The sequence below is a fragment of the Anolis sagrei genome, chromosome 1 (genome assembly GCF_037176765.1).
Source record: "Anolis sagrei isolate rAnoSag1 chromosome 1, rAnoSag1.mat, whole genome shotgun sequence".
NCBI lineage: Eukaryota > Metazoa > Chordata > Lepidosauria > Squamata > Dactyloidae > Anolis > Anolis sagrei.
Genome location: NC_090021.1, coordinates 72,750,388 through 72,774,705, shown reverse-complemented (window position 1 = coordinate 72,774,705; position 24,318 = coordinate 72,750,388). Strand labels below are relative to the sequence as shown.

Genomic DNA, 24,318 nt, shown 5'->3' with positions numbered 1-24,318 from the left:
CCTTCATGCAGCTGATCTGGATGCAGGTTGCAGCAAACCGCTGATTAGCTACCCAGCCAAGCACACCAAAAGCATAGGGTGCAAGGGGCTCCTGGGAAGGAGAACCCTAAGAGAGGATGCCTGGTGAGAGCACCAGCCACCACAACCTTCTGCTTGGTTAGTCGAGCAGGCATTAATGGAAGTTAGTCAAGGATTTTTTCTTTGTAAAAATGTAGACAGGCAACAAGGACATTCAAGAGGACTAGGGACAAGTTTACCCTATTAACAATACTTATCTTCACACAAGTACCCTTTAAAATCTGTACTGTTATTATTTCTTCTCCATTGTTAGGCTGAGAAGGGGGCTGCTCACAAAACCCATCTGAATCCTGGATAGTGCAGTTTGTATGGTCTTTTTTTTTTTTTAAAAGCATTCATTGAAATACATATGGAGAGCATCAACATATCAGCAGTCTTATCAAAGAAGACTTCCTTAAAGTGTTTCAGCTTTCTTGAAGAATGCGTGTTTAACTTGAAGCAGAGGGCTATTACTCAAAATAAACTGACTCATTCATTAACAGTAAGCTTAGATAACCAGGGCAGGGTGGCAGGAGGAAGAAAGGAGGAACCATACATATCCCCTCCAACAAATCTTCCAGGCTTCATTAATTCAGACTCTTACTCTCAAAGCCTCCTACCAGCTGAAATCCCACTCATTTCTTAAGAAATTCCTCCCAGGCCATATTTTGACAACTATACAGTTCTGTTTTTAAGATAACAGAGTACAAAATAAATACCACAAGTCCTGTGAAAGATGCCATGTCGCTTCAATGGAATAAAGACAGGCAAAACATTAAAAAAGAGATCTCACAACACGTATTTCTGCTGAGGAATGAACTTATCTGTTATATTTTGTCACACTTTGACATCCCAAAAATTGAAACAGAGCTTGGACAATGTAGGTTTTTTAAATTATTGGGACCACAGCTCCCGGAATTACCCGGTCAGCCTCATGCTGACTTAAAATTATACCATTTTGACTTCCCACCAAATACTCAAAAAAAGAATTTACTTCCATTGGGAATACTAATTCAGTGAAATGCTGTTGCCCATAAAATAAAATTCAGAGTCCACACTGCACCAATGGCAAACCCAACTCACCTCCCCCAAGTCAGCCTTTAAAAAGGTAGACTTTAAAAAGGTAGAGTTAGTGTTAACGGTAGTTGTCTTCAGATGGTATGTGAGAAGGAATATGATGACTCACGTTGCTGCTATATAGAAAGCTATGTCTTGCGTGCTCATCAGTCTAATTGGTAGGAATTGTTATGGCCCCTGCTAAACAGTTTTTTTAAAAAAAATCTAGGTTCATAAAGGAGGAGGTACTTTTGGACATCATGTCTCAAAGCCTTGTAAGTCAACTCCAGCACCTTGAATTGAGATCAGAAATAACTTGCAAAGTGATGCTTATAATTTCTGAATGTGCAACTGATACCTCATTTTCCCCCTTAAGCTACAGTTTGCTATGACAGCCAAGCCAACAAACTGTGGTTTTAGCCATCCCCACAAGACAGGGGCCTTGCTGAGTTGAAGGAGATGGTTCAAACTACAGGTTGAAGGTGCAGATATCACAACAAACTGATCTGACAAACCAGGGATGGTTCTCTTCTGACAAATATTCCACATAAAGAAGAAGCATATGTGTACACAGCTAGCTCCCAAGCCTCCTAAAATTTGGATGACATCTGGAGCCAGCCCTTGAGTTTCTTTCAAACATAATATGGATGGACTCTTGCCTTGAGTAATAATAGTAATGATTATCCTGAAAAGCTTATTTTGTCCCTCCTATGGTGGGATTTACCATAGGCCTCCTATGACAGCATGGCACTTCTCATATTTGTTTTTATTAAATATCTTCAATTCCTTTCATGTTTTCAAAGTCGGTGTGGGAAGCGGCTTCATGTTGTGGAGAGGAAAATAAATCTCTTTTTACCAAATGGAGGTGCGGATTCACATCACAGGTTTAACTTCAGTGAGCATTTTCTTCCATAGATTTTGAAACCAAATCTGTCTAAAGAAGGTGTAGGGAATCATTTTGTCTTTCCACAGAACTAGAGAAATCAAAAGAGAAGGATGAAATTACAAGCACGTTTATGAAAGCAGGATGGGAACATAGGAATAGAAAAAACAGAAATGTGCAGAGTCAGCTGCTTTTTTAGCACCATACTCTATCAATCCAGAGCACCTTGAACTGTGTGCATTTTGTCTTGGCTCTGTTCCTGAAAACAGATATGAATAAGATATAGATGACTTGGTTTAGCTGAGTGGTTGTATTTTTTGCAGTCATAGAATTGCATAAATACTGATCCTTAGACTTAAAACCATTCTTCACTTTTATCTTAACAGAATTAAGCTATATAACTAAACATGTTAAAGTTTTTTTTAAAAAAAATAGGCAGAATTAGTTTAAATAAGAACACTTGTGTGACTTTGAAGGCAAGTCATATCATGGGGTGTTGCACATTTTTCTACACATTCTTCTCTTTCCTTGCTCCCTTTCTACATGGGGTTTCCTTATCAGTTTATTTCACATACCTTCTCTATTAATCAAGAACAGGTTTTGGGGGCAAAATTATGCATTTTGATGTGACCCACAGATCAATTGAAGTTCATTCTGTCAAGAGGTCTAGTGTCGTCTCAGAAGGCTAGACACCTTTGTCTACCAGCATTTTCCCACCTTGATATTCAAAAATGCCAAAAGTATCACTGTGGTGGAGGGAATAGCGGGGATTGGTGTTTCTTTTGGGTTCTCCTATGACAGACTAAGCTCTTGCCGTTTGCACATCTAGTCAGAGAAAATGATGGTTCCTTGATGGATAAATGTCAATATACAGTACATTACTCACATTGATCTATGGAAAAGTTAGCTAAGGTTTTTTTTTAGTTTTTTTCTAACGTTTTTAGACTTATACATGAGTATGTACAGTACCATTATGCAGAAAACATAACAGTTGGGACCAATTGATCCTTCAACAAGTAAAATTCAGGCTCTTTTGGCTTGGTAGACATTGTATAGGGTGTGGAGGAGGGTCGGAGGCATGGAGAGAGTGATGCACGTATGTTAGAAATAAGCAGCCAGTGAGGTTTAACAAGATGTGTTCCTCATGAATTTTTATTACAGCCTGGATTCCCCTTGCAATATTTGTTGTTGACATTTATCACACTGCCACAGACAAACCCCTTCAAGACATCAAAATATCACACAACCAAAAGGTTTGCGTTGAAGCAATCACATTAATATAACATCAAGCACCCAGACTCACCCCCCCCCCCCCCGCCTTCTTTCATTCATTTTTATGGTTCTGTATTTTAACTGTCTGAAGATGATAAGTGTTAGCGTCATATGAGCTTTGTGTGACTGAATAGCAGCAAAGAGGAGACTCAACGTTCTTAGTAAATCAACTTTCCATTTAGATAAAGAAGAATGATGTTTATTTTGACTCACTTATGATTCTCTAAGGATTTGAGGAGCAATTCCCAATTGCTTAGCAAATTTAAGAGGAGCCATGGAGAAGGAAATATTTTGGTGTAAGATAAAGTATTTCAGCCAAGAATGTGAGGTGTTAGCCAAGAAACCCCCAGATTCAATTTCACTGCCACCACCCCCCTTCTCAATAAGCACGTGTTCTTAGGAAAGCTGCTCTATTCTCAACTTCCCAGCTGCAATGTGGAGATGGTGATGATGATGATGATGATAATGATGATGATGATGATACTGACCTGTTTACAAGCCTGTCATCAAGATTACTGAAATAATTTGTACAAAATGCTTTGAATTCTTTAAATGCCTAGTGCAAATGTTGCACATTATTGGCATGTGATCTCTTTAAGGCATGGCTGAGCAGCTACTTTTCTTCCCCCTCTCTAGATGGGGGAAGATACTGGGCTATGAAAGTTGTACAGATTGAATACTACACAAATGGACAAGTTCCATAATGAAGTTAACATTAGCTAGCAGTAAGGTTTTCACAAATGTAAACTAAATCTGCTCGGGCATAGGGCTAAATCTTCTTGTGCTAGCAATAGTGTTGGAACTTATTCCTATATATATCATTGCCCCCACTCCCTCTCTGCATGCTCCCCTCTTCTGATTCCACTTGAAAAAGTGTCCAGTTCAAGAAAGGCATTGACAAGCTGGAACAAGTCCAAAGGAAGGCTAAAATGGTCAAAGGTCTGGAAACCGTGCCCCATGAGGAGCAGCTTAGATTTATTTAACCTTGGATCCCTGGTGGCACAGTGGGTTAAACTGCTGAGCTGCTGAATTTGATGACTGAAAGGTCACAGGTTTGAATCCAGAGAGCAGGGTTTGCTCCTCCTATTAGCCCCAGCTTTGGACAACCTTGGAAAACAGGCAAATGTGAGTAGATCAATAGGTACCACTCCGGCGGGAAGGTAACAGCGCTCATGACCTTGGAACGCTGGCTCTCTAGCTTAGAAATTGAGATGAACACCGACCCCCAGAGTTGGACATGACTGAACTTAATGTCAGGGGAAAACCTTTACCTTTAACCCGGAGAAGAGGCAGTTAAGAGATAATGTTATAGGCATGTGTAAATATTTGAAAGGATGTCATATTGAAGATGGTACAAGCTTATTTTCTAGCATGCGAAGTAATGGATTAAAGAGACAGGAAAATAAATTCCTCCTAAACATTAGGAAGAACTTATTGAGAGTAAAAGCTGTTTGGCAGTGGACTATCATGACTCGGTGTGGTGGAGTCTTCTTCTCTAGAGGCTTTCAAGCAGAGGCTAAATGGCCATTTGTCAGGGTTCTTTGATTGTGTGTCCCTGAATGGCAGGGGGCTGGACTGGATGGCCGTTGTCGTCTTGTCAAACTCTAACGTTATTATTCTAAGTGGAGACACGGGTTAAGTTAAAAAACAAGATATTCCCAGGAATTTCCCCGCTAACCCCAGTAGTTTTACTGGAAATTTTTCCAGAAGACCTGATAATTAAACTTAAATATAAAAAAATTAGTGGAGGTGGAAACTGCTCTTTCCTAGAAGGAATGGATGCAAAATTCAATGGGCAAGTCTAATAAGTTAGAAGAACAAGATGCCCTGAATTGGTTTGAGAGACAACAGCTGTATAATTGGAAAAAGGACTGGCTAAGTAAAAATCTCAGATGTAGAGCATTGAATAAATATGAGGAATGGCTATGTAAATTTAAAAACCAAGAAATGATGGAAAAGGATTAATTGGGGAAATATATGATGGATTAATTGGCGAAGAAATAAGGCTGAAGCTGTTGGAAAAAGTATGGGAAGGAGACCTAGGGCCTCTGACAGATTTTGATTGGAAAACGGTTCTGAAGTGGAGAGTGGTTAAGAACCTATCAATAAGACTAAAAGAAAATGTATATAAAGTTATATGGAGATGGTATACCACACCGGTCAAACAACATCAGATGGATAGCAAGCAAAGTAACTTCTGCTGGAGATGTGGCATGCACAAGGGGACATATTTTCATTTATGGTGGGAATGCTCCCAAGTGAAGAGTTTTTGGAAGGATATATTTATAGAAATAAACAACATTATAGGACTAAATATTACTCCGGATGCTAGGTTAGCATTATTAATGGACACCACAATGTTGAACTTAGAAATTGAAAAGAAAGAATTGGTGATTATTTTACTCACAGTGGCAAGAATTATAATAGCACGGAACTGGAAAATAGTAACTAATCTAACACTGGAAGCATGGTATAGGGAGGTATGGAATGTAGCCTTAAATGGAAATGAGGGTATTTAGGGGGGGAACTAACAGATCAGATTTTGAGGTATACTGGTCGGTCTTTATTAAATATGCTTTAGAGAGTGAACATGGAAAACAATATAATCTTGATGGTCAGGAATTTTGGATATGACATTTGATTAATGGTTGATTTATAAATAATATAATGAAGGAAAGGATACTTGTTCAGGCCTTGGTGGTGGGGTTATGTTTTCGTAAAATGTTCACTGTTTTGTGTTTTGTTTACAATGTAAGATGTTATTGTATGTTAATAAAATCTTTATAAAAAATTATTCTAAGTGGCTCACATCAGCAAAGTATGCATTGAAAGGATTACATGATTTGCAGAAATAATATCCAATGACATAAAAGTAATATGCAATGCCCCCCCCCCCCCAAAAAAAAACACCATAAATAAAAGACATAGAAAGCATAAAGGTTCTCTTTATTATATTTTGGTATTATTTCTTGCCCACTTTTTAAAGGAAATGAAGGGATGTTTTTTTAAAAAACAGAACGTTGATGAAACTGCACAGGGGCAGGTAAAATTGCCGCAAGGCCAAGGCTGGGCTGATAGTCATTCCCAGCTTTTTAGTAACAGTTGATATTAAAAATAAGTTGGTCATCATATGTATCTTTTTGCTTTGCAGTCATGAAGTACCAATTCTTTCCAGCTGATGCATACCAAGGGATGCATATTGTGCATAGTTTCAATAGCGGGCAGCTTGAATGAACCTGTTTCAGCACTCATTACACATGGGAAGAAGCACATGAGTAGCATTGTTCTTAAACTATTACTCTCAGCCAGCCTACGTGCTTCGTAGCCAAACTGGAAAGGATCTGTTCTTCCTCAGAGTAGCACCAGAGCTATTGAGGTACAGGCAAATATGTATGCAATTTAACCCTGTCCACATCGCATTCGATATAAACCTACATGGACTCTTTCATGCTTTACTTTGCTTTAAACTCTTTCAGGGAGAAAAATTCCCTGAAGTTGTACACCAAATAAATTATAGAACATTTGAAAAACATACCGCAGTTTCCTAAATTAGGGGATTAATTGTGAAAATATCTGTTCTTTGCTTTAAATGTGCGTCAAACCACATGAAGTGATAACGTTGTTGGCTAATTATTCCATCTTTGGCATTTCTTGAAAGTTCACAGGCGTTCTGAGAATACTCTCTTTTAAGGAATATTTGAACTTTGGCAGTAGTGAATATCACAGACATGCCAAAAACCATTTCTTGGGGGATGGATTATTGCTAAATAGTAAGAAGTATACATAGTAAATGGATTGCAAATATTATTATAATAGAAATGCCAGTAGGCAATTAGTTCACTCAGGAATGACAAACAGTACATTATGTGCGAAGCAAATAAAACTAATGCTAGATGGATAAAGTATAGTTCTGTACACCCAACTCTACTAATGTTAATTGTTAAATTAACTCAAGGAATCACGCTCACGTTACTAGTATTGATCTATGGGGCATTGGAAGCTCAGCACTGAATACAACAGAAATATGGATTTCAATTTCAAGGACATTATAGCAGTTAGAGCGATACAAATTTGGGAGTTCTTGGACTTTTGGAGGAGAATCAAATGAGAACGAGTTAAGAGATCCAAGAGAAAAATAAAAAGAAGTGATTTGCTGAAAGGCAGAAGGTACACGGAAGCTAATCACCATTAGTGGCAATGAAATAAAGTGGATAAAGGTGTTATCCTAGATGTTGAAGCTATTTTTAGAATAGAATTACTTTGGGTGGCTCCTGTGAAGTTCAAACTAAAACCCAGAGTGGATTCACTTCCTCTCTGGCATGGAAGCCACAACTGATGGACACATACATCACTGGTTTCCAGTAGCAAAAAAGAGGACAGTATGGTTAGGAAAATGTTTTCTACCATACTAATTGAGGGTTGTGCTTTGTCTTCTTTGTAGGATGATAACTATCACCTAATTGGGTTCAACCAGTATTTGAGACGATGCTTTTTGCCCTAGCAAGATCCTATAAAGAAATTTGACAAGACAAAAAATGAAACATTGGGCTAGAAGAGAAGAGGAGGGGACAGAAAATCCAATCAGGGGGTTACACTGTGATCTTTTCCATCAGGAGAAAAACTCACATTAAATGTCAAGTCATCCAGACACAAACCAGTTTAAAAATAGAAGGGATTTCCAGAAGAAAGATCATCAACTTTGAGAGTTCTTTTTCTTGAATTTCTTTAGGTATTTCCTAAAGAGAAACTATGTCTAGAAATTCTGGAAATCATGTGTTGGTTCTGATCTGCAAAACTGGGACATGTGGAAGATAGGTTAATGAAGTCTACCAGCAAAAATCCAAGTTGTTATAGCTCAAAATGGGTTTTACTCTCACGAATGATCTAAGCAATTCCTTTAGCAGTGTTGTTGGGTGACTTCATCGTTGTTGTGTGCCAGAAGTCATTTTCAACTTATGGCAACCCACGACACCTTCTCTTGTCAACCCATCATGGAGGGTTGGAACTTGGCAAGATTTGGTTGGAAGAGGGTTTGGCTGTGCCTTCCTCTGAGGATGATGAGAGAATTACTTGTCCAAGTGGATCTCCATGGCTGAGTCAAGATGCGACCTCTGGACTCCAGTCAGAGTCCAATGCTCAATCCAATACATTATACTGGCTCTCATTCTAGCTTTTTAAGTGAAGTCATTATAATTTCAATTAATGAAGTGGAGTGACAAGGACACATGAACACTTAAGAGGACAGGAATCCTATAGAATCAATACCCAGCATCCTATATTGCCAAACAGTCCACCATATCGATAGAGAGGTATTCTGTATTTCTTGTAAAGTTGGAAAAATAGTAGTGATGTATTCATACTACACCATCAGGGGGAAGCAGTCACCAGCTAGGAGACCTCTCCTTCTAGACAAGCTTGTTTTGTCAATGACATGGCCCTTTGGGACCTTCTGAGCCAAAGTACTTCTGAGCAGGGTGGCTTGGGAAATTGCCAGTTGCAAGACTCTGGCAGAACTTCATAGGATCTAAGCCTCACATCCTATTTAAGTTTGCGAGTGACCTGGCCAGTTAAAGGAATCCCTTGGACAACCAACTGTTACGGAGGGGTTGCGTTGCAGTTAGGCTTTGTTCAATATGGATTTGTCACAAGGATGTCATCAGTTGAGGAAGCAAACAGGAAAACGCTGTCGAAGAGCAAGCTGAGTTCAAAAACACAACACAGTGTCTTTCCAGATCATGTTGCAGGCACAAATTGAAACAAAAGAGGAACCAGGCAAATAAACCAAGGTCGAAGGTCCAGTGGTTGTGACAGCTGTTCCCTGTTCTTCTGGAACAGTGGGATCATCTCAGGAAGACCCAGGTTCAGTCTTTGCCTCTGGAGGTTTAACAGTGCTGGCAGGGGGCCTCTGGTTTAGCTCTGAGCTTAGCCTCCCAGCTGGGTCCCTTTCTCTTGTCTCTTCCTAATAACAACAACAACGACAGCAACTTCATTTTTATACTCCGGCTCCATCTCCCCTAAGGGACTCATAGTGGCTTACAAAGAAACAAGTCCAGAGAGCACAAAGTTAAAAACATAACACAATAAGATAGCATCAAAGCAAAACCAAATAAAAACATATCGGAATAAACACATAACATCATAAAAACAGTACCATACAGAACAATAAAAGTGCTGAGTTTAGAGGGCTCTGGGTTTGTGCAAATTCCTAGATAGAGCTATGAGCAAGTGCAAAATTCAGAAGGCAGGCCTGGGAGGATAATATCCATGGGCATTAAAATGTCAGGGTTGCAGAGTGGAGGGCCATGCTAAAGTGCTGGAACTTAGGTAACATTGGGCCAATTCTTTGGAACTGCCTAGTCAAAGACACAGCAGAACATCCATGTTTTTAGGTTCTTGCAGAAGTTGGATAGGGTAGGTGCCAGTCTAATCTCCCTAGGAAGAGAGTTCCAGAGCCGGGGGACAGGTGGGGGCACCACTGAGAAGGCCCTCTCTCGTCCCCACCTACCGCTCTTGAGACAATGGTGGAAGCGAGAGAAGAGCCTCCCCGGATGATCTTAGGGCTCGTGTTGGTTCATAGGGGAAGATGCAATCTTGAAGATAGGCAGGTCCTGAACTGTTTAGGGTTTTGTAGGTAATCACCTGCACCTTGAATTGGGACCAGAAACTCATTGGCAGCCAGTGGAGCTGTTTGAACAGGGGGTTTGATTGCTCCAGTTAGTAATCTGGCTGCCAATCTTTGCACCAATTGCAATTTCTGGACCATCTTCAAGGGCAGCCCCACATAGCGTACATTCCTTCCAAGTAGCAATATTCCAGTCAAATTCCTCATGGGATACAGTACTTCAGTACCCTCCTGTGTACCTGGTGCTCTTGCTGCCAGCCCTCCTTGCTGTACTGCATGAGACAATTCCTAAGCCACCCCACGTACTAGAACATATATCCAAACACAGAGGGAAACTAGGGTAAGATGTTTCAACAGGCTATTGCAGAAAGCCACACAGAAATAATTGGAAGAAATATTTGAATGCTTAAATTGCTCAGTTTTAACTTATGAACTTTTCTACTTGACAAGTACTGTAAAATAACTGAGCTGATTGAAGGAATTCATGAAAAGATTCAGATGAAATAGTTAGAAATGAACTAGTTCAATTGATAATGTTTTTCCAAATCTAATAAATGTTTGGGAGTGTGGCATAACGGTTTCAGTGCTGGACTACAGCTTTGGAGACCAAGGTTTGAGTCCCTACTTGGCCATTGAAGCCCACTGGGTAGCCCTGAGTATGGAACCCACTCTCAGCCCCAGAAAACCCTGTGATAGGGTCACCTAGGGACACCATAAGTCTGAAATAATTTGAAAGCACAGAGCAACATATGCTGGCCAACCCTCTAAAAACAAAATGCAAAGAGAACTTTGGATTGTCCAAATTGGGGATCGTGAAGCATGCTACCATATTTCTGCGTCCATGTTGTTGTGGGCATGAAGCATGTGATTGTATTGTAATCAGTACAGCCTGACTCCAATTACTGTGTCATATGTTCAGTAATATTTTGTTCTAAATGAATTGGCCTGTAGCTTATGATTTTTATTTAGATGTTGTTCCTACCTACCTATCATGAAAGCAAAGAGCAACACGGGATGTTTTGGTCACGCCGAAAATACTGCTGAGCCTTCGGACTCTGATGCTTTAATAGAAATCACTTACATGCTGTCTTAGCTCACATACATTTTAGCTAGAAAATATTTGATTTCCAAATGAAAATGAGATTTGGCAGCACACTGTATTCTGTGCCTAGTTTCAAATGCTTTTTGTGTCATTTACTTGTATACCCCCTGAATACTAAACTGACTTCTTCTGGAAGCTCATCAAAGCCTTAACAACAAAAGACCTTCCTGTTTGAACTGGCTCTTGGTAACAAGATTAAGCCACCAGGGAGCTATTCGATGTTCACTTTAGATTTCTAAATTTTATCTCTCTCCCCCCCCCCCCTTTCTCTTTCTGATTACATTACTGATTCTGATCACTTACCTTATATTCAAAAAGCCCATTCTAAATTAGAGAATGCAATTTGTATTGTTACTTTACATGTATCTATGTTAACTATCAAATATTTCTTGCTGAATGAGTTTACATTGTCTAATGTGTTGGGATTTGTGTTAAGTGTTCATCTTTATACACGTTTGATCCTTACCTTTACAAGGTCAAGGATTGGCAAGGTGTATTCCTACCTTTGCTTGTCTACTCTGACCCTTTTCAGAGTTTACCTGTCCAGATCACCTTGATAAGAGGGGACAGTAGAACTTGTCAGAGCTTGACCCAAAGCATGGATCTCATAGAAGATCTCTTGCTAGAGACCAAAACAATGTGGCATGCCCAAGGTCACCCAATGGATTGCCCTGATTGAGTGGGGATTTGAACCCTTGTCTCCAGTGCTGTGTCTCTTATCACATGCCAAAAATATGTCAGGGTGTTGCCTGTCTACTGGCTTCAAGACTAAGTGGGAGTTTAGGACTTACTCTGCACAGAAAAATCTTGTTTTCTACACAAAAATGTTATTTGTTATATGTAACATTTAGTTTTGTTTGTGAAGTTTCAGATAAGAAACTATTTTCCCCGTTGGTCTCAGGATGAAATATAGTCCTGACATTGGAAACAGCAGTGATATATATGAGGGAATTATTGTGTTATGGAAGCATAAATTATTACGGTATATTGCTTTAAGCCCGGTGTGTGTGTGTGTTAAAGAAAGCCTAAACAGAAAAGCCTTGCAAAGTATTAATGATTAACTGCAGCTGCAGAATGCTAGCTGAGCTCAGCTAGGCCACACCTCTTTAATGTAACAATTTGAGGCTTGTGCAGACGGCTGGCAGTTGGAAGTTTGAATTGCTGGAGAGAAGAAGCAAGAAGCTTAGGTTATGGTGAAGTAACCATGTTTTATTTTGTTATGCTCTATGATTTAAAACACAGAAGATTTATTCTGTATTACTTACAGTGACTATATAAGTGTACCAAGCTGTTTTATTTTTCAACTCTGCATCCAAGAGTAAAGTTCTACTGTTTTATTTCTTCTGACTGGTCTGTGTCTTTGGCATTGGGTTTTTGGGCATATTGGACATTGCTACTGCGCAACAAATTGACTCTGCGCAACATAAATAACATATCTCCATCAGCAATGCATTCTTATGTTCCGCTCATATTTGGGAAGATTTGTTCAGTGTGGAGTTGCTGAGTTTGCTTTCCTCTGAGGCCAAGATAATGTGACTTGCCCAAGACCATGGCTCCAGAAGACTAAGAATCAATTCTCTATTCAGCCATAAATGCCCACTGGATGGTCTTGAGCAAGTCATACTGTTTCTGCCTTAGGAAGGACTTGACAGAGCTTCTTTGAAAACCCTATGGCAAGTTTGACATAATTGAGAGATGACTTGAGAACACACAACAACAACATCAACACATGAAAAATTAGTGAGTAGATAGTATGGGATGGCAGCAGGGCCGTAGCTGGAGTGTGTGTGTTAAAGATTCAACTCCACCCCCACTGTTTCAGGTTAAAAAAGAACCTTGGCTTACTCATGAACTTTAACTGGTTAACCAATTTATGAGTAAACCAGGTTTTTTTTTACCTGACACATTTGGGGGCGGGGTGTGTGTGCTTAAACCCTTATATTTCCCCCTGGTTATGGGCCTGGATGGCATATCACTTTGTGGTCCAAGGGTAGACTGTTCAAGGGCAGCTTCAGTGTTCTCCATATTCTTCCTCCAAAACAGAGTCAAACTTAAAAGTCCATCTAGATAACTATAAACACAGAACAAAGGATCGCCCTCACATGATGTGAATCATACAACAACAGAACTAAACAAGTAATGGGTTTTCCAAAAGATCCTCTCAACAGGTGGATAGCAATGGTCCCTGATAGAGATTGTATCTGATATATTAACAAGAAAGAAAGACTTTTTAGAATGCTTCTTCTCCAGATACCAGTCTGTTTGCTGGGCTTCTATTGGGGATGGGTGTCTACCTCTCCCCAATTGCTCATATTACCTCCCAAAGCACCCACAGATGTACAACCACTTCTTATGGAGCTTTTATGTAGAAAATGCTCCATAAGAATCCTCTCTTTAGCTATTTTTAAGTAGATGGTGCTCTTTCAGATGCATCCAGATCCACCCTCAAAGCTTGAGTATGCTATCAATGTACAAAACATTTTAGTAAAGTTGATTAAATCTGGGAGTATAGTTTGGGGTTTGGTAAATACCCCAAATCTCAATCTAAGCAGCGATCGATTTCTACACAAATGACTTTGTGAATGTGCACATATGTGAGAAATTGATAAATTACTCTTTGGATGGTGAACTGATAGTGTCGGACCCCCAACTAGTTTTTATATTATTGTTGCTCTGAGGCAGTTGAGTTTTCTATCTCTGATTAAGACTCTTTATTTTGAAATTTGTATGACTCCAGAAGTTTTGTGTTGTAGAAATTTGATGCAAGCATGATTAAAATGCCATCACTCGGATGTGATTAATGCATCTGGACATATTTCTCTTATTAATGGGGGCGAGAGGAGTATGTATTTCTGAACTCCAGCATTAGTTTGCTGAGAACAAATAGAATATTTTTCTCTCTTATGACTTTTGGTGCTTGCCTAAGTCTAGATTGCACCCAAATGTTACATTAACAAAGATGTTTTACATTTCTTCCTATTCCTTTGCAAGTGACAAGTGTTGTTACAAAAGACACAAAAGAAGCATAATTTTATCATGGCAAATGCTGCCAGCTGAACAACTTCTCCTTGTTATGACTATGCCAGGAGTTACATGCACAATATTCTTGAGGCATTTTCTCATTTATTAGATTTTACTATACTTTATGACATTCATTCAAAGACCTGAAATAATGCAAATGACATCATCCGGTCCAGTTGAACAATAGCAGCAAAGCGCATAGCTTGTTCAAGTTGTTTAACGCATGGATTTCATTAGACACTTGTCCCCCGTCCCCCCGTCCCCCCCACCCCCGACAAGGAAATTAAATCTGAATCTTGGTTCTGGTTTATTCTCTTACCCACCAAGTCTTTTTAAATCGGACCATTCTGCAGCAAATTGCTTATTGTCCACACTGACTTGTTCGTTTTTTCAAGTCAGATTTGTAAAATCAAAACAAAGCAGAAATTCATCTGATGTAGGAAGGATTACTTGAGGCTTGTGATGTTATTTTGACAATTATCTGGTCAATAACAAAGTTTGGGGAGAATGTACATGTAAGAATTATATCGGAATTTCAGTTTTGTAATAGCCAAATTGCAAACTAAATGTTATTATTGTTTATATAATTCATGGCATTACACATCCATGTTTAACAATGCCCAAGGAGACACATTTAAATTCTGATCCACTAGCAAATGCTTACTTGTTATGAATCACAAAAATAAACACACATATGATTCATGTTTCAGATGCAAAAACATTACAAATGGTGATGTCAGGTAGAAAAAGAAATGGGGCTTCATGGCAGCCTCACTCTTCGCAGAAGGAATTAGATTGGTTTTAAAATTGGGGCACAGCTACAAACAGTTAGCTACAGCTGTTGACGCTGTTTGCTTTGGAGATCCTTATGTGGAATACCCTTGACATGCCAAGGCTCTTTCAGAGTAAAATGCTCAACCCAAGCACCAACCATTATCTTATGCTTCGTAGACCAGTTAAGACAAAAGGATGAACACAAAATGAGAGGATAGGATGAATACAAATAATTGCTGGGGAGGGGGCAGAATGGTGCAGGAGTCAAAGCAATCTGATACAAGTAAACGGACTATTTTCTCTTAGTAAAAATATTGCAGCTTTAATAGGCAGTGTGAGTTTATCAGATTCCCTGCACACCCATCTCAGTTTGTTAAAAGCAATATGATACTGGGATTCTTCCTGAACTGGATAATGATAAGGTTAAGCCCTGTCATTTCACAGAAAAGCAGTGAAGCATTATGTTTCTGTAGTGCTTTTCATCTAAGGGACCTTGTAAGTGCTTTACAGACATAAGTGCAGCGATCAAAGCTAGTCCACCAAGAGCCATTTGCCATTTAATCAATTCTGCTATTGATTAGAAAGGCATCCTGCTGTAGAGTTTCTTCTGGTGTAAAGATCAGGCATCTGCGCCTTCCTTGTGAAATGAAACATAGCTCTACAGCAATTACTGTAACATGAGGAGCCTACTTGTGTTAAATCTAACCTGGGCAGTGATGGGAGATAAATGATAGAATCACAGAGTTGAAAGAGACCGCATGGGCCATCTAGGCCAATAATAATAATAATAATAATAATAATAATAATAATAATAATAATACCAGCATAGTGATCTTGTTTGCTGTGGACTAATAATAATAATAACTACTACTACTACTACTATTTTCTTTTTATATCCCACCTCCAACTCCCTGAAGGGACTCAGTATGGCTTACATTGGGTCTAATGTAATTAAATACTTCTTAAAGGATGTAAGTCCGATCAACATAGTTAAAATATAACACATTAAAATTCATAAAAGCATCATAAACAATATAAAACAAACAGATGCATAACACAATATAAAAACCAACCAACTAGCAACAACCAGTGGCCTGAAATAGTAGGAGTTTCTGGCAGGCCAACTCCCTGCCATGCAGGAAAACACAATCAAAACACCCCAAGTAGATAGCAATTCACCCTCTGCTTAAAAACCTCCAGAGAAGGAAACTCCACCACTCTTCTGAGGCAGCATATTCCATTGGTTAAAAGTAACAACATTTCCACACTTCTATTTCTACATGCAAATGCTACTTGCAAAGACCTTTAAACTACATATTTCTACTTTAGGTAAAGGTAAAGGGTAAAGGTTTTCCCCTGACATGAAGTCCAGTCATGTCCAACTCTGGGGTGTGGTGCTTATCTCCATTTCTAAGCCGAAGAGCCGGCATTGTCTGTAGATACCTCCAAGGTCATGTGGCCAGTATGACAATGGAGCGCCGTTACCTTCCCACCAGAGCGGTACCTATTGATCTACTCACATTTGAATGTTTTCAAACTGCTAGGTTGGCAGAAACTGGGGCTGACAACGGAAGCTTACACCACTCTCCGGATTCGAATCTGCGACCTTTCAGTCAACAAGCTCAGCAGCTCAGTGCTTTAACCTGCGCCACTGGGGGATCCCATTTCTACTTTAAATATTTTTATTTTTATTTTTTGTGCTAACCATGCTTTTAATTTTATTTGTTTTTAACTCAAATTGTGAGTTACCTTAGGTCCTATATTGGCAATAGTCGCTCCTGACACGAAAAAAAATTGAATAAATACATAGTTATGGCATATACTGATAAATTAAGGGCATTGTCCCTACAAATAAGAATTCCTCCCTTCCCCCATTAAATGTTCTTTCAGACTCAAAATGTCTACAATTGCAGTAAGCTGAAATTTGATATTGAACATTTATAAATGCATTTTAAGCACCTAAATAAAATGGCCAGTCAAAATGATTGAGGGCATGAGAATACATCAAACATCAGGTTCTAGATGGGGATGATTTTCAGTAACTCACCCTCTATAATTCTAAGAAAATGGAAATTTTCTGAAGGAATGAAAATTTTACAAGGGGGCAGTATTTTATTTGGGGACAGGTAGAGAATGTAAGTAGTTAGCCTTGCCTGGGGCACAAATGTCCTGCCATTAGCATTTAAGTAGCATTATTTTAAGCCACGATTTAGGTCAATTGAATCATCTACTTGGGATTGTAGTCCATAAAAGTAACTGATTCAAACTCTGCTGAAGGAGCTGGTAAATGCCCACTATATTGGAATATATGGCTTTCAGAGACAGTTGATTGTAAGTTTTTTATCTTGATCATAAGTTTCTTTTTCTTATCAAATGGGAACAGAAGAAGCTCTCTTTTCTCACAACATATACTTTTATCAAATTGTATTGTTTGTTCAGAAAAAACTGGTATAACCCAGTGCTAAATCTGCTCCAGAAAACTGTCAAGCAGCTGAAGACTATGCCATAAGACTCTTGACGATGTGGACTAACATTCTGCTATCCATTTTATTTCTACAGCTTCCTATCACTGAAAAAATAAGAATCATAGCACAGAAAGTCTATGGAGCCCAGGACATAGAGCTGTCTTCTACTGCACAATCTCAAATAAATCGCTACAGTCAACAGGTAGAACCAAGTGTGTATGTATGTGTGATTTGGATTCACTGTAGATGTTATTCCTCATACTATAGTAATTACTATGTATTTGTTTGAACGATGGGTTAAAACTATATGGTTTATAATAGGGGCTTCCTATATTCCAGAAATAAAAAAGCAATTCCATGCATTGATTAGGGCCTCTCCCTTCAAAAATAGCGAAGGAGGGCACTAACCCTGTCTTCTATGTAGAGACCACGTGGTGTTAAAAAATTTTAGTCCATCAATCCAAAACTTTTGCTTTTTGTCCAAAATGTTTGCTGAAGGCACCTCAGTGACAAATGGGCAAATTGGAGGGGCTATAAATATGACAAATAAATAAATACTTGGAAGCAGGATCCTGATCAGAAAGAGTGGTGTTAATTACACAGGACAGAATATATTCAATCTCAGTAATAACCTGACTCTTTTTTTGTTTGCTATCTCTCAGGGATTTGGAAATCTGCCAGTTTGTATGGCCAAAACACACCTGTCCTTGTCCCACATGCCTGACTGGAAAGGGGTGCCCACTGATTTCATTCTGCCCATCAGTGATGTGAGAGCCAGTATCGGAGCCGGCTTTATATATCCGCTGGTGGGGACTGTGAGTAATGTATTTGAGCTTAAAATACAGGATTGAGCCTTTCCTATATGCTTTGTAAAACACTCTCAACACGCTTATTAGTGCAGTGTAGACATTCCTAAAATAAACAAGTGTATATTCCACAGGTACTACCTGTAAAGCTATGCATTAACACACAAGTTACAGCAATACATTTTAATCAAAGCATATTGGTTAAGACTGAAGAAATGGGGACATATATTCATGAGCCCAAAGGGGATGTAAAAAGCCAAATTTCTACAAACAACAACTGTGCAAAACCACTGTTTAAACTGTGGTGAGCATGAAGAGTAGTCTGTTCTATGTTGTCAGAATCCATTGTAAAACAAAATTGAATCAGTTGTGAATCATTTACTTAAAACTTCTATAAAATGTGAGTGGGCAGCATGCATCCCAAGAGCAATACACCTCTGGCAAGAAAAATTGTCATTTTGCCTTCCATGTAAATAAGGGGTGTCAAGGCTACATACCTTGTTGCTTTTTAGGTGGATCCAATGTAAACCTTTGGTCTGAGCTCTAGGTTCTTTGGCCCTAGCAAAACAAGAGGCATAAACATTTTTTTTAGTGTTACAGTGATCTTGCATCAAGTCTATTTCAATGCATATTAAGTCTAATTGTGAAAATTTCTTGTATAGGCATAGAGATGGAACCCAAGAAACAGTTATGTCTTGCAGGGAGTGGTTCTTTGTTACTATCTCATCATTCCAGAGCAGCATCAGGTTTCCTCACATTAGGAGCATGGTATATTATGACTGAGAGCATTTGACTTATTTTTCTGCAACACCCATGAAAGAGCAAAAGGAAGGAAATGATTCCTGACTAGCCGTGTTTTATTGGAATTCAGGAAATTCTGTCATGAGGGCCCTCTGTCCTTGGAGCATGCTTTCTATGCATAGGGCCAGGAAACATTCCCTTCACCACAAGCACACTAAACTGTTCACATTTCCAAAAGAGAGAGGTAATCCATAGTGTGACTTCAACCTTTTGTGCTCTCTTGGGAAACCTGTTAATGGCCCAAGGAATGTAATGAGTAAGACAAATTGTTAAATTACTACTAGTCACATTGTAATCACATTGTAATCACATAACTATTTCCTATTATTCCTCTATTATCCCATATTTCTCCAAAGCTAGGATTCTAGACAGCTTGCATTCTAGACAAATGAAGATTGAAACCTATACAAAGACTTGGTAAGAATATGTACATTATTGTAGAACACAACTCTACAAAATTTTAAATCATGAAGACAGCATACAATTAAAAGGAGTCAGAAAATCTGTAAGACTTGGTTTTAGAAGAGGCTGGAAGGCCATCTGTTGGAGGTGGTTTGATTGTGTGTTTCTGTGTGGCAGAAGGTTTCATTAGATGGCTCTGAGGTCTCTCCCAACTCTGTGATTCTGCCACTCTGTGTAAACCTTCTGAAACAAAAGAAAAATCAAATGCTGGAGAGGACAATGAGAAGGGAAGGAGTTCTAAAGTTGGAGAAGACGCTGAGAAACCCTGTGGTGAAATTTAAATATGGCAAATGTGCCAGTGTTTGAAAATAACTAATTACAAATTTTCAATTGCTTGTAATTTTTGCATTAACTGAAGATGCAACTCAGTTGCATTGTGGTTATAATTTAATGAAGGATAACAGCACTCATTTTGAGGTATCGGTATAACTTTTAGTTGGTTTTATAATTATAGAGTACAGACTCCATGAAATGATGGAAGAAGAATGTCTCATGGTTGATGAGCTGACTGGTGCTGTTTCTTCATACAATTATGAGCATTGAGGAGACTGTATTCCATATCCTAGGCCAGCAGTTTGTACAGATTTATTTTACAAGCTATATATCCTAGTTGCCTTCAAGAAACAAGAAGTCACTTAAAAAAATTAAACCAACTACTTAGTAGGACGTGTGTAGAACAATGCCTGTAACTACCTGTTTCTCATAGGTAACTTTGCAAGCACTATATACTATCTGGTTAAGTACATTCTTAGTATCCTTCAAGATCTGCATTTCTGATTTACATAAATTAAATGATTCGTTCAATTTGAATTAAATGATTGATATTCCATTATACTGTTTATTATATTCTTGTAACATGCCAATTTGAAACAAATTATACCCTTTGGGGCTCTTTTTGATGTATATAGATAAAAATAGATAGATAGAAAACATGCAAATAATGAGTAGATCAATAGGTACCGCTCTGGCAGGAAGGTAACAGTGCTTCATGCAATCATGCCGGCCACATGACCTTGGAGGTGTCTACGGACAACGCCGGCTCTTCGGCTTAGAAATGGAGATAAGCACCATGCCCCAGAGTCAGACACGACTGGACTTCATGTCAGGGGAAACCCTTTACCTTTACCTTTTTAGATAGAAAGTATATAGCACTTTCATTGGAATTGCCTTTACCTACCAGCCTTTTACCAGCCTTAATTACAGGGTGGCATGGCTTTTGTTACATTTCTCTATGACCCTGACCAAGTGACCACACGGTATGTCCACAGGTGGATTGTTGACATCATGACTTGGCTATAAAGTGAAAAGGCAGGAAGCCTTCTCAAGTGTGTTTAGGAAACCGGTGAGCTCATTGGTGAGCTATTTTGGGTGGAGATGTATTGCTAATACTTGTTCACAGAGTCCTCTCCACCCAAAAGTTACTGTGGCTTTATACTTTCTCACATATTTGTTAATCTGCTTTAGTGGTTCTATTGTATTCTGTACAATATGTAAGAATACAATTTTGGCATACTCTAGAGACAGCAATAATTTTGAGATGAGACATTTTTGCAGTGTTCGCAACTCTGTAGATGAGATAAACATAATGTTACTGTGTCAGTTTTGCAATCACCTTTTCACACCATGGGACTTTATTAACAAAGCCTTATCTTTCCTTACTTTATAACTACATCAAGAAACGTAAATGTTTCTACCTGGCTATTTTGAAAATAAGTTAAAGCCAAACAATGACTGGAATGTTAGAAATGTTGGCTTCAGTAAATAACAGTCTTCCTAGGAAGTCACTTTGTTACAAATTGTTTAATCATCAGAGAAATCACTGTGCGTTCTTTATATGACTTTATATGACTTCAGCAGGAGGGACGCATTAAGTGGAAACAGCAGACTAGCTCTTTATTTATAAAGTCTGACTCATTTTGTTCTGTTAGTAGTCTGAGGCTCCATCTACACTGCCATATAATGCAGTGTAGACTCATAATGCAATTTAACTGCATTGAATTGTATTATGTGAATTGACACTGGCAATATAATGCAGTTTCAAGCTGTATTATATAGCAATGTCAATTGGGCTCTAGGCCTTTGAAGGTATTCTCTTACCTGCTATCTGGAACTTCTCATGGCACTTTTAGAAGGCTAGAATATAAATCTGTTCAAGAAAGAGATGAAAATACTTGCCTTTGAGAAGTTGTTGGATTAAAGATGGTCCTGCCTTTTGAAAGGATTGCTCAGTAGTTGTTACTTAATTATTTTCTTCTGTGACTGGAAAGCATTAGGGGGAGCCAACAAGTGCACACACACATTTTTTTTTGCAAATTCATTATCACCTCTGTGAATCATAGTCTGCCCTGTCATATTGGACATTATTGTCTCTTTTACATGTTGTTTATTTTATTTATTTTATTTCGAACATTTCTACCCCGCCCTTCTCAACCCCTAGGGTTGTTGCCATATTATGAATGTATACGTCTATGTTATACCTTTATAGTGGAGGTGAGTGGGTGTAAAGCATAGCCTGTGAGCCACAATCAATCCCTAGGCTGTTTTTATGGCTCCTTGGGGGTTAAAATTTGTCCCCAAGTAATCTCTATGTATTTTGGGTAAGGGGAACTGTTACCATATTTTTTACCCTACCCAGGGTGAAGAGAGGGCTATTTAAAAAAAAAAACAAATGAGAGAGTGACTAGTTCATCTCCTGACATTTTTTCCCCCTGGGATGTGATGGAGGATGTGTCCCTCCCAAGTCTCCTGGAGATGGTTCTAATTATATAATAAGTTAGGGTAGCATAGGTGTTTCTTATTTAATCTAATACAGCCCCTAGTTTTTCTACAGTTGCCCATCCCTGCTCCACACCATTATAAAATTCAAAGTAACATGTAAGAATGATCTCTTATCCAAATATGGACCAGAGAAAGATCTGCTTGGCTTTAACATGGTGCCAGAATTGCATGCCATATAGCAACTCTATGCTAAGAGTTGCTATGCGAGATATTGATCTGCAAACGTATGGCACATTATGGCGTAACTAACTATGATCAATATGACTTTAATGCTGTTATGTTTGAAGGGAGGGCAGAAGGATAAGTAATTGTTTTTTTAAAAGTAAAGAAAAATGCAGAAACTTTCATAATTTCAACCAGCAGGGAAAACAGTTTTGAAAGTATTCATTTTGCATGTGATTTACATGCTGTTTACATCTCTAATTCCATTCCACTTGCTCTAGAGTTGGTGAATTGTGAAATCAGTTGTCACCATCTAGAACAGTGGTTCTCAACCTGGGGTCCCCAGATGTTTTTGGCCTACAACTCCCAGAAATCCCAGCCAGTTTACCAGCTGTTAGGATTTCTGGGAGTTGAAGGCCAAAAACATCTGGGGACTCCAGGTTGAGAACCACTGACCTAGAACTTCCCAGACTGAAGACAGTTTCATTCATTACTGTTAAAGTGAGCCACTGTGTTCCTGTCATGGCGTAAAAGAGTACCGTTAGTTTCTACAAGATTTTAAGTTCCACAGATGATCTTCATGACTCATGTAACTGGATGGTCTATCATACATTGGCCAGGGATGGGGATGATAATGTAACCATGCTTGGAACATCTTATTGACAGGAGATATGAAATGCAGTTCATTTTGAGTCATTATTTCAGAACTTTCTAATATTCTTGAATAATCTTGACTGGCTGAGACCCTGTTTCCATAAGAAGTCCTACCTGAATTATGAGGAATCTCTTCTCCTTAGTACAAGAGGTGCTCCTTGCAGACATTATGGTTACTACCATGCAATCTGATTGATTTGCTTTAAATCTCTATATAAAGATGGATACCGCAAGTTCTCAGATTCCAGGGCCCCATCAAACAAAAGGCACACAGTGGGTAATTGCATCTGGATTATGAATACACTCCATTTTTTTAAAAAAAGTCATCTAAGATACTAAACGCTATTCCCCAAATAAGTTCAGTACTTTAGCTATTACAGATGATGATTATGATGAAGAGGATTATGATAATATCAAAACCCTAACCAACTCTTTGTGGTAATAGTATGTCACATATACATAAAACAAGTATAATATATAAGAACCTGGATTGACAAAGAAGTAGAAAATACAATGAAAATAGGAGAGAAGCCATGGTTGTATGTGCCCAATAATAATGGCCCATTGCTTACATGTATAGGGTCCCCAAGTCAATCTTGCATTTTCTTTTTACACTGCTTAGGCTGAAACTTTGGAAGAAACATCATTATTACAAGCCTAGATAGACCAGTGATGATCCCAATATCGAGAATTTGATAGCCATTTTTCTCTCTTTCATATTATTTTCCTCTCAGTGCCATGTCTGTTACAAAACATATTCTGAATGATGAACTGTCAGTCTCTACACTTGAGAACAGATTTGTAAAGATGGAGTGGGAAATCTATAATCAGAAAAGTAGTTGTAATTACTTGCATTTTGATTTGTGAAAAACTTTCTCATAATAAACCTTAAGTGCAAGAGTAAAATAGGCTATATTTCATTATAATTGCATTATTAAGGTCATTTCTGCTAAGTCTAATAGGTCAAGAGTATTCTCATTTCCTGCTTTGCATTCCTGCCTTCATTTGGTTGATTCTGACAATTGGTTCTAATTATATAACGTGTTAGGGTAGCATAGATGTTTATTATTTAATCTCCATGTATAGCATACTACTTGGTGAGCTATTTTTTTTTAATATTTTGAGTTTTATTATATTGTATTGTTGTAGTGGCCGGAAAATAAAATTCCACAGCTCGCTTGCAGCACTTTATAATATAATAACATTTTTTTCTTGTAGCTGTTTTGGCAGCTGGAGGTAGTTTAATTTTGATAAGTTTGACATAAAGAATGGAATGTGTTCATATTTAGAGTCCAGAAATATGGGGAGGGAGTTTAAAGAATGAGACATCACCACTTCAGGCACTGTCAAGTTGTTTGTTTGCTTTTACTCCAAAAACTGTTTAATTCTTACTTACTGACATG

At 38.5% G+C, this 24,318-nt stretch overlaps 1 protein-coding gene across 1 annotated transcript in view; it reads left to right on the top strand.

Moving 5' to 3' along the window:
• The window catches only part of MTHFD1L (methylenetetrahydrofolate dehydrogenase (NADP+ dependent) 1 like), a 134,772-nt gene that overhangs the window by 76,444 nt on the left and 34,010 nt on the right, over positions 1-24,318 (top strand). The window contains exons 25-26 of the mRNA XM_060753560.2: positions 17,347-17,454; positions 17,915-18,067. Of these exons, the coding sequence (XP_060609543.2) occupies positions 17,347-17,454; positions 17,915-18,067 (261 nt within the window). The remainder of the gene's footprint in view (positions 1-17,346; positions 17,455-17,914; positions 18,068-24,318) is intronic.